The following is a 14587-nucleotide window of genomic DNA, read 5'->3' on the forward strand; positions in this document are numbered from 1 at the left end:
TGCATTACAGCCCCTTTCTTCAGCCTGTTCTCAAAGAAATGCCAGCGAAGGGGGTAGGAGAATAGAGACAAGGAACTGCCTCCAAATGTCAAGGGAAGACCTGTGTTTTTCTTGGACGGAAAAGCCACATGATTTAAGTTTCAAGGACATCTTTGCTTTGCCCCCTCTCTCTGCTTTGTGTGTATGTGTGTGTGTGTGTGTGTGTGTGTGTGTGTGTACATATTTCACTTAAAAGCAAGCTCTTAAAGAGTCAGGCTTCTAAGACCCTGTCTTCAAATATTCATTCACATTTTATTTGTTTGGAATTTTGTGGCAGTTTGGCGTCAGGAGGTTCAGAACGAGTTCTAACTCTTCTGGTTATAAGTAAGCAGCAGTTCATCCTGGATGACAACCATGGACAGGATTGTTGAGGTCCTTGTGGGGAAGGAGCTGGGCTAATTTCTCTACATGAATACTCACTGAGTACTCAGGAGAAAACACTCTAAAGTAGGATTTGTGAGTGCCGCATTTTGCTGAGCTCAGGCAGAGTGGGGGCACCAGGATTGGACCAGGGGTGTCTGATGGCAGAGGCCCCGTGTGTCACTCCCACGAGACTGCCCTTCCCATCAGAGCACGGCCCATGCTCTGATGGGAAGGGCAGTCTCGTGGGAGTGACACACGGGCCGGCAGGGTGCGTGTGGCTTAGGAAAATTCTACCTACAAACACTGGGAGGAAAAGGTGCTGGTCAACCAGGATTCGGTAGAGGATGTTTGCTGGTGAACCCGTCTGTCCTGACTTCGGGAGTAGAAATGATGTGGAGGATGGATTCATTGAGGATTCCTGAGGATGTGGCCAGGCCTTAGGGGAACATTGAAAACATGAATTTATTGTTCCACAGAGGTCAGAACTAGAAGTGTTTTGTTTTCAGATGAATCTGGAACCTAAGCCCATTCTGTAAGGAACTGCCATTTAGTCCTACAAATCAAATGCAGAGAATTCTGATTGACACCTCCCATTTGGGATATACAAACACAATTAGGGTTCATCTGGATGACTGCAGTGAAACCAAAACACTCCGTGATGGCCAAGTGTGGAGCTGGGAGGAGCGAGAGGAAGGAGCTGGTGATGGTTTTGTGACTCTTTCCCCAAATAACATGCCCATGAGTCAGAGGCTCTGGGAGAAGGCTGGTGGTGACTCAAGGCCAGGTAACCAGCGAGCCCTGACTGTCCCTCCGTGCAGGACTCGACTCGACACGGAATCCAGGGAATTGTTCCAACAACACCAGGCCAGGACTCTTATTTGTTTTCATGTTTGAAGGTGGATCTAAGTCCTGCAACATCATCAAAACATCGTTTTAATGCAGGTGCCGGTGCCACGCGTGAGAGGGCTTGTGCCTGCCGGCAGTGGAAAAGTACCGCCTTGAGTCACCGCGGTGCTGAAGGTCGCCGGGCCTCCTTACGCAAGTCCTGGACCCGGCGCCCGTGAACTCGCTACCCTGGGCTGCGATTGTTCTTTCTTTGGTTTCCCTGTGAGCCTCAGTGACAAACCACCGGAAGCCGCAGTGACTCATAGACAGTGGAGTGTCAGAGCCAAAAGGGGCCGCGTGAGCTTCCAACTCGACCCACGGCTCTGCCAGGAGAGGCAGCCGTGTGCAGAGGGGCAGGGAGACCTGTCTAGTGACCTGGCTGGTGGGTGACACAGCCAGGCCTAGGAATGGAGTCTTCTGGTGACAGTTTAGTGTGTTTGATCATGAGGAGAGCATTCAGACCGCACATCCTCATGGTTGTCTGTTCGTCTGGGACTCCGGGCCCCTGATCATCTCCTCCGCTTCTCTCGGTGACACCAGGTGGTTTCTTTGTCTGGGAACCCCACACCTCCATTCTCTTGAGTGCTTGGGGCTATGGCCTGTGACGGTCCTTAGAACTCAAGACTACTGGATGGAGAGGGGAGTGAGGGGCCAGCGGAGGCCTGCAGGTGCCTGGCAGCTGGGTTTCCTCTTCGCTGCCTCAAGTGGTGGGGTGGGGGCTTCTGCATCTTCAAGGATGAGAATCCCCACGGATGTCCCCTTGGGTCTGATGGCTTTAGGCTGCAGAGCCCTGAATTCTTCTTCTGAAATAGGCGAAGATGTGGGTGTGCTCACGTTGCCTTTTCTGAGTCAGCCCCCAAGCCCACAGGCTGAGCCTTCAGCTCCGCTAATGGTGCCTGCCCTGGGCCAGGTGGGGGGGCTTAGTGAGTAAGGGGCCCAGGAGGAGAGAAACACAGTGGGGAGGGGGCCCTGGACCACGTCTGCGACAGACCAGGAAGGGCTCATCCAGTAAACTCACCTGGTTTGGGTTTTTGAAAGAACACCCAGCTCGTGTATTAATTATAACATGGGTGCAGGGGGAGTCCGGCAGTGGCGAGACAGTGGGGAGGCAGCTGGTGTGGCCCAGCAGGAAGCCAGGATATGGCTGGGGCTGGAACACCATGTTGCAGAGAAGTAGGTTTGCTGCAGACGTGGGCTGGTGGGAGTGGGACAGGGCTTGGATGTGAGGCCATGTGAGAGAAAGCGGTGAGAGGACACCCTGTCCCGCATGAGCGGCTTGGGATGGGCAGGCGTCTCCAGTGGAAGGCAGGGGAGAGAGAGCCATGTCAGGTGAGGGTACATGGAGCAGGTCAGCTCCATCTCGGGTAGATTAAGTTGGACGAGTCTAAGGGGTAACTGGTTGGAGATATTCAATAGGAAGGTACCTGGGGATACACGGTGGGGCCCGGGGGAAAGATCTGGGTTGAAAATAAGTTTAGGCTGGGTGCGGTGGCCCATGCCTATAATCCCAGCACTTTGGGAGGCCAAGACGGGTGGATCACCTGAGGTCAGGAGTTTGAGACCAGTCTGGCCAACATGGTGAAACCTCTTCTCTACCAAAAATACAAAAATTAGCTGGGGGTGGTGGTGGGCACCTGTAATCCCAGCTACACGGGCAACTGAGGCAGGAGAATCGCTTGAACCCGGGAGTTGGAGGTTGCAGTGAGCCGAGATCACGCCACTGTTCTCCAGCCTTGGTGACAAGACCGAAACTCTGTCAAAAAAAAAAAAAAAAAAGAAAAAGAAAGAAAGAAAAGAAAAGAAAAGAAAAGAAAAGAAAAGAAAAGGACATAAGTTTGGGAGAAGAAGGCAATGAGTGGAGACTGAAGCCATGGCAGTGGGTGGTAGGCAGGTGTCAAGGAGAGAGGAGAAAAGGGAGCCCCGCCAGGGCTGGGGGATGCGGTGCTTGCCAGCGTGACAGAGAAGCCACCAAGGAGCTGGAAGGAGCTCCTAGGAAGGCTGGGAGGAGCCCCCGAGAGCCAGGGGAGGATGGCTCCAAGGAAGAGCCTGCTGTGCATGAGTGGGGCCCAAGTAGGTCCTGTCCTGTCCACAGGGGCAACCAGCAGAGCACGGTGGATGGTTGGGGGGACACACAAGAGGCCCTCCTGTGCCACTGCAGCATCGCTGCCCACCCTGCCCAGGTCTGCCCAGCTGCCTGGCTGCCTCAGCTCCTGTCTGCCTACATTTTTCCTCTGGCTTTTCTGAGGTCCTAGCAGGCGGCTGTTCTCAGAGGTGGGAGCTGCGTTGCTGATGGCTGCATGAGCAGCTCTGCTGGGGCAGTGGGGGAGGTGATTGGACTCACCTGCACAAGGGTTGCCCCTGCGGCTGAGATGGGTAGGTGCTGAGCCTAGGTGGGGCCAAGGGCAACAGGTGAAATTCGATTTTTCTTTATCTTCAGTGCCACACTAATCTTATCTGCACTCTGGGGAATGGAGATTGTTGCAGAAACAAATATTTGCTTCCAGGGTGGTTCCGCAGCCCTCAGTCCCCGGCACACATCTGCCCCTCCCCTTGGGCCCAGCTCTGTAACAAAGACTCCATCTGCCTGGTCAGGGCCTCCTGGTGGCCAAGGGCCCTGAGGACTCCGAGGGCTCGGAGGGCTGATTGCCAACCATGTACTTTGGCAGAGGCTGCAGACCCACCACGGCCACCCCTCCTAGGGCACCTTCCATCACTGAGCCTCACCTCACTCTCAGGGGAGGATGGAGACCTTCAAGGCTGCAAGATCTTTGTTTTCTAGAGAGAAGACTACGCCCAGTACTGATTTGGGTCCAATCAGAAAGCCATTCTGAGTGCTCACAGCAGGAAGAGATTAATCCGGAGCATTTTCTCATGTGCGTGTGGAAGAGCTAAGAACTCGAAGGGGGTGGGGTGATCACATAGAGACCAGCAAGTGCTAGAGTGGGGTGCAGAGATGTGCCTGGTGGGAGCAGGACTGTGAGGCTGTCCCACGGGAGCTCAGCCAGAGGAGGTGCCCCATGTTGGGACTGGCTGTGCCCTGAGTCGGGGGTGGCCTGGGAGGAGAATGCCCTTGGCACTCCTTCCTCCTGCCCTCTACCTCCTGACAGGGCTGCTTAGTGGCTGCACCCATCAGGAGAGGAGCGGGCACCTGTCAGAAGGGCAAATGGATGGTGGGGTGGGGGCAGGACGATGATAGTGACGACGCTAATGTCCACTGTCCTTCTGGCTCCTCCAGGCACCAGATGCTCGGCCATGCCCTCCACTCGGTATTATCCCAGCACTTACCACGTCGGCACAGTGGGGTCAGCATGACAGTGCTCTCATGGCAAAGATGGGGAGACCAACTTTCCCGTCACAGCAGGGACACAGTGGGCAGGGATTTGAACCTGGAATCGACGTCAGCGTCCACCGTCTTACCCACGGTGAAGTAGCTTTTGCTTGTCTAGCATGCACACGTATGACCATTCTGAGGCTGTCAGTGGATGAAGGTGTAGGGAGTCCACAGGGGAGCATGAAGCCGGCATGGAAGGACCATCGCCCTCTCAACAGTGCCCTGCTGCTGGTGCTTACCAGTGGAGGAACTGCTACTGAGCTCATTAGCCACCAGGATGTCCAGAAGCAAAGTGATTGAGGGTCCAGTCTTCCTATCACCACGAAGTTGCTAAGCACGCTGCAGAGGCCCCTGACCACCACCTACTGTGGCCAAGGTTGTGGAGGTCCTGTTGGACCTGCTGTTGTGCCCCTGGTTTTGGAGAGATGCTGCTTCCTCGTGGACCACTAGCTGGATGCTCCTCCCTCCACCCCAAACACAGTGACATCCATAGTCTTCTAGTCGTGTTTGGTTTCTTATTGGCTGTGGGCTGGGGAAAGGGTCTCCATCTCAGTAACAGTATGTCCTGCAAGGACTCAGGGTTCTAGCTGACCTTCCCCTCAGGCGTCTCTGTCCAGCCCTGAGTGAGTCTCTTAGAAAATGAACAGTTACTTTAACTTGACAACAGAGTTTGTTAAAGTTCTCGGAGTTAAATAAATGGTGTGACTAGCACATTTCCAGACGTGTACACAGAGAACGGCAGTCACCAAGATGGCAAAACCATGATCTGTTTCCTTTGCTTCGTCCACTACAAGGTTTGCTCATGCAGCTGGCTGCACCTGTTGGAAACGCAACAGCACAGCACATGACCCCGTGCAGGAAAGGTGCAGGTGCTCCCCACTGCAGACAGATGCAGGAAACCCAACTCCCCACCCTCTTCCCTTGCTCTTTCCTGGTAGGAAGTTGGTCTGTGGGTCTGTTGCGCACAGTGAAACCCAACATGGCAGCATCTGGTGTCCTTCCATCAAGGGCATCCAACCTGCTGGAAACCCACCCTGGAGGTGGTCCTGGGAGGCTGTGGGGCAGGTGGTAGCAGGACGCAGTGCCCTCCCTGCTCTGCACGGTGGGCTGTCTCTCACCTGGTCCCTGACAGCACTGTCATCGCTGACCGAAGCTTCCATGAGCTTGTAGATGAATGGCCTCCAAGCCGGTCCCTCCATCCAACTCCTCCCATGTTAACTAGGTCTTGAAACTTGTGACTCCTTTTTCTGTAATTAGTTCCTTTGCTTCTTAACCACCTCTGCTGGTTCACGTTGGGGGTGAACAGGTACAGGTGAGGAAAGGAAGACCCACTGAGATGGGTGGCCTCCCCCAAAGCGGGCACACCACTGTCACCCACTGCTTCCTTCCTACCTGGAGAAAGCCATGGGGTGCCTGCCTCCCCTCCCCAGGGGCACATATTGTGCCGGGGTGACAGTGTTTCTAGGGACAGGGGAGGACAGAGGTGCTTCTGGGATAATTTCTCAGTGTTGTGGGTTGAATCGTGTCCCCCTAAAACTGTGCTGACATCCTGATGCCAGTACCTATGAATGTGACTGTTTGGACATAGGGTCTTTCCAGATACGCTCACGTTAATATGAGGTCTTTTCACGGGCCGTTAACCCAATAGCTGTGTTTGCTAAGGAGGGAAAAGCACATGGACACACAGAGAGAAGGCCACGCAATGGCAATGCTACAGTATGCTGTTACACTACACTGCAGTCTATCAAGTGCTACACCAAGTACAGTAGGATACGACACAGCATAGGTAGCATAATATAGCATGGTAGGGTATAACATAGGATGGCGCGGTGTAGTGTAGTATAGCATAGTATCGTACAGTGTAGTGTTGTATAGCACAGTGCAATAGAGCATAGCATAGTATAGCATAGGTCAATATGCTATAATATAGTATAGCATAGCATTATAGACAGAAATGGGAGCTATGCAGCTGCAAGCCTGGTGACTCCCAGGACCAACGGCAGTCACAGAAGCTGAGGGGGTGAGGGACATTCCATCCAGAGCCTCCAAGGGAACAGGGCCCTGCCGACACCTTGATTTCAGGCCTCAGGACACTGGGATTGTGAAGGAGGACATTTCTGTTGTTTTAACCCGCATGTTTGCAGTCCTTCGCGATGGCAGCCTCAGGAGGCTGTCACACCCTACGTGCTTGTGCAGGCCGGAGGCTCCACGGAAACGTCAGCGGCAACATGCAAGGGCAGTGCAGCCAACTCCACAGCAGGTCTAGACAGGCACAGGGCCGGGGCAGCTGCTGTGGCCACCTGGGATTTTAAAAAATGGGGATCAAACCTTTCCAGATTGGTCAAACAGTATTGAAGAAAAAAAGGAAGGAAGAGAGAGGGGGTCAGTTATTCAGTCACCCGATAGGTACATGATGTTCAGTGGATTCCAACGTACACAGTTCGAAGGATCACAGGGCTCTACGGACAGAGCCTCAGCATCTCGAAGTGGCTTCTCAGACTGCATCTGGTCACGATAACAGCTCTGGCCCATAGACCAGGTTCATGTTAGAGTCCCTGTGTGATAGATAAAAGGCAGGCACAGAGGGAGGTGAGGCCAGCCTTAAATCATGTACATGTCCATTCCTGACTCCAGACCTTGTTCCTTCTTCTGTACTGGAGATAGGCTGTGAAAGAAGAGTGTAGTGTGGTGTGGTGTGGGGTAATGCAGTCACCGTAGAGCAGCATAGAGTAATGCAGTGCAGTGTAGTACAGTGTTGTAGAGTGTAGTGTAGTGTCATGTAGTGTGGTAGAGTGTAGTGCAGTGAAGCGTACTATAGTGTGGTATAGTCGAATATAGCATAGCATAGCATAGCGTAGTATGCCATAATACAGTACAGTATAGTATAAGATAGCATTGTATAGTATAGTGTAGAATAGTGTAGTATCGTTTAAGGTAATATACTGTGGTATGGTATAATGTAGCATAGCATAGCGTAGTGTAGCATAAAATAGTACAGTATAGTATAAGCATTGTATGGTATAGTGTAGCATAACATAGTGTGGTATAGTATAATATAGCATAGTGTAGTATAGTGCAGCATAATATAGTGAGGCACAGTATAATATAGTGTAGCACAGCATAGTGCAGTATAGTGTAGAATAACATACTACAGTATGGTATAAGATAGTATAATACAGCATAGCATAGTGTAGAATAATATACTACAGTATGGTATAAGATAGTATAATACAGCATAGCACAGTATAGTGTAGAATAATACACTACAGTATGGTATAAGGTAGTATAATACAGCATAGTGCAGCACAGTGTAGTATAGTGCAGCATAATATAGTGGGGCACAGTATAATATAGTGTAGCACAGCATAGTGCAGTATAGTGTAGAATAATATACTACAGTATGGTATAAGATAGTATAATACAGCATAGTGCATTACAGTGTAGAATAATATACTACAGTATGGTATAAGATAGTATAATGCAGCATAGTGCAGCACAGTGTAGTATAGTGTAGCATAATATAACGTAGTAAAGTATAGCATAGCATAGTGTAGTATCATGTAGCATAATATAGTGTGGTATAATGTAATATAGTATAGCGTAGCACAGTATAGCATAATATAGTACAGTATAGTGTAAGACAGCATTGTATAGTATAGTTTAGCATTGTGTAGCATAGTATAGCACAGTATAAAAAGTATAGTGTAGTATAGTGTAGCATAGTGTATTGTTGTGTAGCATATAGGCTCATATAGTATAATATAGCATAGTGTAGGATAGTGGGGTATAGTGTAATACAGCATGATACAGTATAATGTAGCATAGGGTAGCATAGTGTGGTGTAGTGTAATATATTATGGTACAGTAGAGTATAATACAGCATTGTGTAGCATAGTGTGGTGTAGTGTAATATAATATAGTGTGGTATAGTATAATATAGCACAACATAGCATAGTGTAGTGTAGCATAACATAGTACAGTATGGTAAAATATAACATTGTATAGTATAGTGTAGCATAATATAGTGTGGTATAGTATAATATAATATAGCATAGCATAGTGTAGCATAATATAGTACAGTGCAGTATAAAATAGCACTGTATGGCATAGTGTATATAGGGTAGGATAGTGTATAGTGTAAATAGGGTAGTATAGTGTAGCATAATATAGTGCAGTATAGTATAATATAGTATAGTGTAGCATAGCATAGTGTATTGTTTTATAGCATAGTATAGTATGGGTAGCATAGTATGATACAGTATAGTGCAGCATAGTGTAGTATAGTGTAGCATAATATAGTGTAGTATAATATAGTGTGGTATAGTATAGCATAGTGAACCATATTGTAGTGTAGTGTAATATAGTATGGTATAGTATAATATGGCATAGTGTAGCATAGTGTAGTGTGTTGTAGCATAATATAGTGTGGTAGAGTATAATACAGTATGGCGTGGTGTAGTTTAGTATAGTGTGGCATCGTATAGTATAGTGTTGCATAGCATAGTGTAGTGCAGCAGAGGACAGTGTAGTACACACAGTATAATGTCGTATTGTATAGTATAGTATAACATAGTGTAGTATAGTACAGCATAATATAGTGTAGTCCAGTATGATATTACACAGTATAGCATATTACACAGTATAGTGTAGTCCAGTATGATATTACACAGCACCACAGAGTATAATATGGAATAATGTAGTGCAACGTAGTTTCTGTTTTGGGAGGTGAGTAGCGATTATGTTTCAGTGAAAGCCTGACTCAGTGAAGCGGCCAACGTGTCTTCTAATACAAACGATGACCTAGGTCTACATTACACTTACCCTTCAGAAAGGAACGAGATGGGGAACTTCTTGAAAGTCAGGCAATTTCTCCAGTGAACTAGGGCCACCCTGTTAATAGCCCTTAGTCACAGCGTTCTTGGCACACATAGATGCTGGCGTCTCAGCAGGAGTAATGGGCTGACTCTCAAAAGCACAACAAACGCCCTGCTGTGATTATGGGCGTGGTCTCTCCCAGACCTCAGCAGGTGCTTTACATGGCGTTGGTAGCACCTGCCTCCCGGGGTGGGTTTGGAGCGGGTTGGGGTGAGACTTGCGACCGCCACCAGGATGGCCCTGGCTCTCTCTGGCAGCTCTCCTGTCCATCCGCAGAGGCTGGCCGCCATTCTCATCTAGGAGCTAGAGCCCATTTCTCCACCGCACTGAATGAGGCCATTGCCTCTCTTAGGATAATTTGGGTAGAAATAAATCCTGAATGCTTGACTGACAGGCATTGAAGTTATCAAGATCACACTGCTCTTCTCTGGGATGGTCCCTCTCTTTCTTCCCATTCCTTTTTACCTTCCCAGGCAGTTCCTCCTGCCCCCAGCACACTCCACCCGTGTCTCTACCTGCTGTTGGTCCCACTGCAAACGCTTGCTGGAGCATTTAAACCAGCAAGGCAATGCTCTCCAGACAGTTGCTGACTGTCCTTGTTCCTTCCTGTTCCCTGGAGGAAGCCCACGTGAAATGTTATGATAACCTACAGATGACCATTTCCGGAAGAGAAAGAGCCTACCTTGTTAAAGAAGTGAACTAATTGGCAGAAATTCTATTATCTGCCATGTGAATTCTAACTTCTGGGGATAAGTATGCAGGAATTCCTAGTTGGGGAGAGGGTGAAAAGTGCAAAGTAGCGTTTGCATGTCAGAAAGGAGTGATCGAGCAGTGATGTGAAGCCACTGTGTGCTTAGGTACATGCATGTGCACACGTGTGCATGTGTGTGTACATGTGCGTGCATGCCTGAGCGTGTGTGTGTGTATGTGTGTATTAGAATCCTGCCCTGAGCTAGCCTTGAGGAAGGTGAATTCTGGTTTCTGTGCACTCTGCACTCTAGCCATCGTGCCATCATTTTACCCCTTTATATTTCTACATCACCCTCTTTCTTCTCCTTATGGGAGCTTTCTATGTCTTGACTGATTTGATCAAATTGAATACTATGCAACACCAAACTCTGTTGTAAGTCTGATTTGTTATAAATGATTTTCAGTAGAATGATAGTCGGTGGCTTTAATGAATTTTAATGAGCTTGGCTGTATGAACAGAGGTAAAAGCATCTGTGTTTTGGGGGCCGTGTTGTCATGGAATTCTAACTCATAGAGGGAAAACCCAGTTTCCCAGAGCACAGTCCTTACAGCAAGGTCCTTACGGCCATTTATGGAATTGTCCAGGCTCTAGAAAGTCTCTCTTCTGCAAGGATCTGTCTGAGTGTCACGGAGCATCTGGAGTGTTCTGTCTGGACTGCTGGCTGGGATCCCTCTCCTGGCATTTGAACAAGGGGCAGCTGAGTCCTCGGTTTGCCGTGTAAAGAGAGGAGGACAGAGCCCAGAGGAGTTGAACCTCAGCAGAAAGGGGTGCTTGACCAGCAGGAGAGAAGACAACCGAACGCGTGAGTGTCCAGGCGGGACCCAGCGCCCGTGCCTGGAGCCAAGGGGAGGAAGAAGAGGGGCGGCTTTGGAGCAGCTGTGCCCTGAGAGCAGGTGGGTGGGAGCTGAGGGGGCAGCCAGCAGCTCTGCACAAGGGGCAAGACCCAGGGACAGAAAGCACGGAAAGCCAGTGACCGGGACCTGCTCTCTACTCCTGGGGGGCCAGAGCCCAGCCCAGGACTAGGAGGGGAGACAGCGCAGGACATGGCCATGGAGGCAGCTGTCCATGGTCTCCGGAGTGCGTGAGGGCTGTGCCTCTTCGGTGGCTGCTGCTCCTTCTGAAGACCGGCCTGCGGTCGGCAGCGAGGCCTCTGGGGAGAGCTCCTGATTTCACTTTCATGCTCTGCCGCCACTGAGAGGAGTTAGGAAAATACCATGGGCTGCGTGATTTAATCGCCCTGCTATTTGTTAATTAGTCTGTGTGAAGTGCCAATCCGCAGTGTGCGTGGGCGTGGGGGCAGGACTGCGGTTTGCTGGGAAGCAGCCGCTCGCAGCAGAGGCAGTTGGAGTTCACCTGCTCAGCTGCTTCTGTGCTTAGATGCTCCGATTTCCCGAGCTGCCCACGCTTCCCAGTCCCTTTGAGAAGTTTTCCGTCTAGAAACTGCCTTAAGGGCCTCTCACTTGTTCAAATAGGAACCACGATTCCCTCCACCCAAGCCATTCGGGAGACATGCAGAACGGAGCCCACCTTCACAACCAGGGTTGACGCTGGGCCTCTGGACTCCCTGGACCTGTCCCTCTCCAGGTGGGGCTGCTTCCTCCGCTTCACTTGCCCAGGGCTCTGGGGTTTCCCCTTCCTCTCCCCCAGCAAGGGTTGTTTTCAGGAAAAGATGTGTATCAGTCATTTACATGCTAGTGTGAAGGAGCTCCAGCCAACACTTCCTGTGAGTCACTCAGTATGTGTTAACCAAGGCCTGCTGTTCCCGGTGCTGGGGACATGAAAACCTTGTTCCTGCCCTGTGAGTTCTACACTAGAGCCGGAAGTGGAAGGAAAAACAGATCACTGAAGCTAATGTGGTCAGTGCAGTGTTAATCCCAGGGAAGCTTTAGGAGCACGGGCACTACTTACTGTGGACGAGGGCTGGTCAAGGAAGGTTTTCTGGAGGAAGTGACAGCTAGTCTCGGTCTTAAGGACGAGTGGGAAAAGAGAGGAGAACATGTGGATAACGCCAGGCAGAAGGGCTACACAGCCAAGTCACAGACAAGGCGAAACGGAGGGAGAGTTCTAGAAGCTGCGTGTTTGGTGCTGCTGGGTAGTGTGAAAGGATAGGCTGGAGCTAGGTAGCTAAGCAGCTTGGCAAGTGGAGCTACTGAGGATTCGAAACAGGACCTCTGGAGTCCTCTCCACCGTTTATGGGTTGAACCATGTGAAATAGACAATATTTGGCCATTTAGGGCCAAGACAAATGCCAGCTTTGTGGGGTGCAGCCTCACAGAGACGCTGCTTGGGGGTCTTTGCAGAGGGTGGATGAGCAGAGGGCATCCTCCGCGGCCTGCTGGGGGACCAGGCTCTGAGGCCGCCAGGCCAGTGGTGTCCAGACTCTAGTGTAGGCTGGGAGAAAGGGGAGGTTCAAGAAACACGGAGGAGGTGAAGCGGCAGAACCAGGGGGATGGGGTGGTGCGGAGGAGAAGGAGCGCTGAGGCTGAGGTCCAGGTTTGCAGAGACGTAGACTGTGTGTGTCCCGCCAGGTAAGAGACAGGTTGGAGGGCAGGGGCTTAGAGCGGCTGTGATGAGCTCGCTTCAGATGAACTTGGAGAGTTTAGGCAACAGTGTCTAAACCTCCGTGTGGCGGGGACTCCTGAAGCCTGACAGTGGTAGAATGAATCCACAGGGATGAAGCTGTAGTGCTGGGGTCTTTACAGATGTCGTGGATGATTTGGGGAAGGAGGACCCTGCCAGTCTCTCTCACGTCGCATTTTGAGGCGGTCACGGTTCAGGCCCGCTGTGGTCTTGCTCTGGGCTCACAGGCGATTGTATGTCCTGCTGGCTCCAAGGTTAGAGACCAAGGAGGCCTTGGTGATTTGCAGGCCTCTGTTTAGGTGGAAGGGTGATGGCTGGGCCTTCTAGGGAGCCCGGCTCCGGGGAGTTGTCCCACCCCCTCAGGGCAGCACAGCTTACTGGGAGGGGGCGGGGGTCTAGGAGGCACGGCAGGCACTTGGGCCATCCAGGGCCCTCCACTGTGGGTTCCCATGGGCTCCCTGCTGGATGGTGACTTTTCCCAGGCCCTTCCTCCTTTTTGACACCCCCCTGGCTATGGCCTCTTCCCGTTTCACGCACACCCCTAGCTTTGCCGCTGACCTCGACTATTCTAACGCAGTGTTTGCTGATTGTGCTGTCTTCCACACCCCATCATGGGAGCTCTGCACGTCTCTCTCTAAGTGATGACTAACGAAGATAACAGTCATAACCACAGACAAAGGCCTAAGGCCGGCCATGTGCCTGCCAGACTCTCGTAGAATGGTTTATATGAATGAGCTCGTTAATCCCCTAACACAGCCAGTAAGTGACTGAGTTAGGATTTGAACCCGAGGAAGTGGCATGTCCCTGCTCACATGTAAGTGGAGTCAGGGCTGTGGCAGCCCTCCTTTCCCTTTCCAGGAGAGACACGGTTTCAGCAGGGACCCTGCAGTCAGCATCTCCTCCTTTCCTTTGGTCAGGAAAAGTGGTCCTTGTTGGGGAGAGGACCCTGAGGCTGCTGCGGAGGAAGGGGCTGTGGGATCCTCATCAGATCCACCCTTCAGGCAGCCAGCTCCTGGGACCTGAGCTCACATCACAATAGTTAAAAACATGTTAAATACCTTCTGACTCCCCTTTTCTCTCAATATAGGTCTGTGGGTGCCTCGTCTGAGCTACATAGTTTCCAGGTTACCTGGGACCGTGGATAACTCTCAGCTCAGCAACTGTCAGTTGATTTCCAAGCTGCTGTTGGCTGGACTCAGGCTCAGCAGGGAGCACCTGGCAAGCCCTGTGCTGCGGGCTGGACTCAGGCCCATCTCGCTGATTACTCTTGTTTTGCTCTCCAGTATGTCCTCAGGAGGTCAGAGTCCGCTTGTTGTTTTTCATGACCACGGGAGGAGGGGCACCAACATGAGGGTCTAGCATCTCCCCAGTGCTGGCTTCCCAGGGCTGGGGCAACCCTGGGGGAGGGGTTGGGACAGGGAACTCTGTCGCTTGTTGCCACTGCCTGGGTCAACTGCCTGGCAGGGCTGGCCACTCGTGCTCAGAAGGCTGAGGCCTTATCTACCTTCTCCTCTCACCCAGCGCTCGCACAAGGACACACCTGAGTTGGCATCCTCTGTGTGCTCATGAGCTACTCGTATGATAAGTCTTTGTTGTACTGTAGGATGTCACTTGGTTCATGCTGAAGAGAAATTGTAAAGGACTCCTTTGCCTGCTCAGTCCCTGTGGCCTCTGTCACGTTCTGTCCCCGTCCCCTTTGGGAGCACAGCAGCAGTGGGCTGGCTGAGCTGTGCAGGTGAGGTTCAGGGATGAGGTGCAGTTGT

General features: G+C 51.0%; 1 protein-coding gene across 1 annotated transcript; it reads left to right on the forward strand.

Moving 5' to 3' along the window:
* Positions 1-12332: 12332 nt before the first annotated feature.
* Positions 12333-14368, forward strand: LOC112621747 (the record flags this gene model as incomplete). Its single annotated transcript, XM_025381110.1, is given in 8 exon segments — positions 12333-12772; positions 13912-13937; positions 13940-13981; positions 13984-14037; positions 14040-14093; positions 14096-14140; positions 14143-14175; positions 14178-14368. Coding segments are annotated over 8 exon segments (885 nt in total), but the record flags the coding sequence as incomplete, so codon positions are not given.
* Between the last annotated feature and the right edge of the window lie 219 nt (positions 14369-14587).

This window comes from Theropithecus gelada, chromosome 3, assembly GCF_003255815.1.
Source record: "Theropithecus gelada isolate Dixy chromosome 3, Tgel_1.0, whole genome shotgun sequence".
NCBI classification, from domain to species: domain Eukaryota; kingdom Metazoa; phylum Chordata; class Mammalia; order Primates; family Cercopithecidae; genus Theropithecus; species Theropithecus gelada.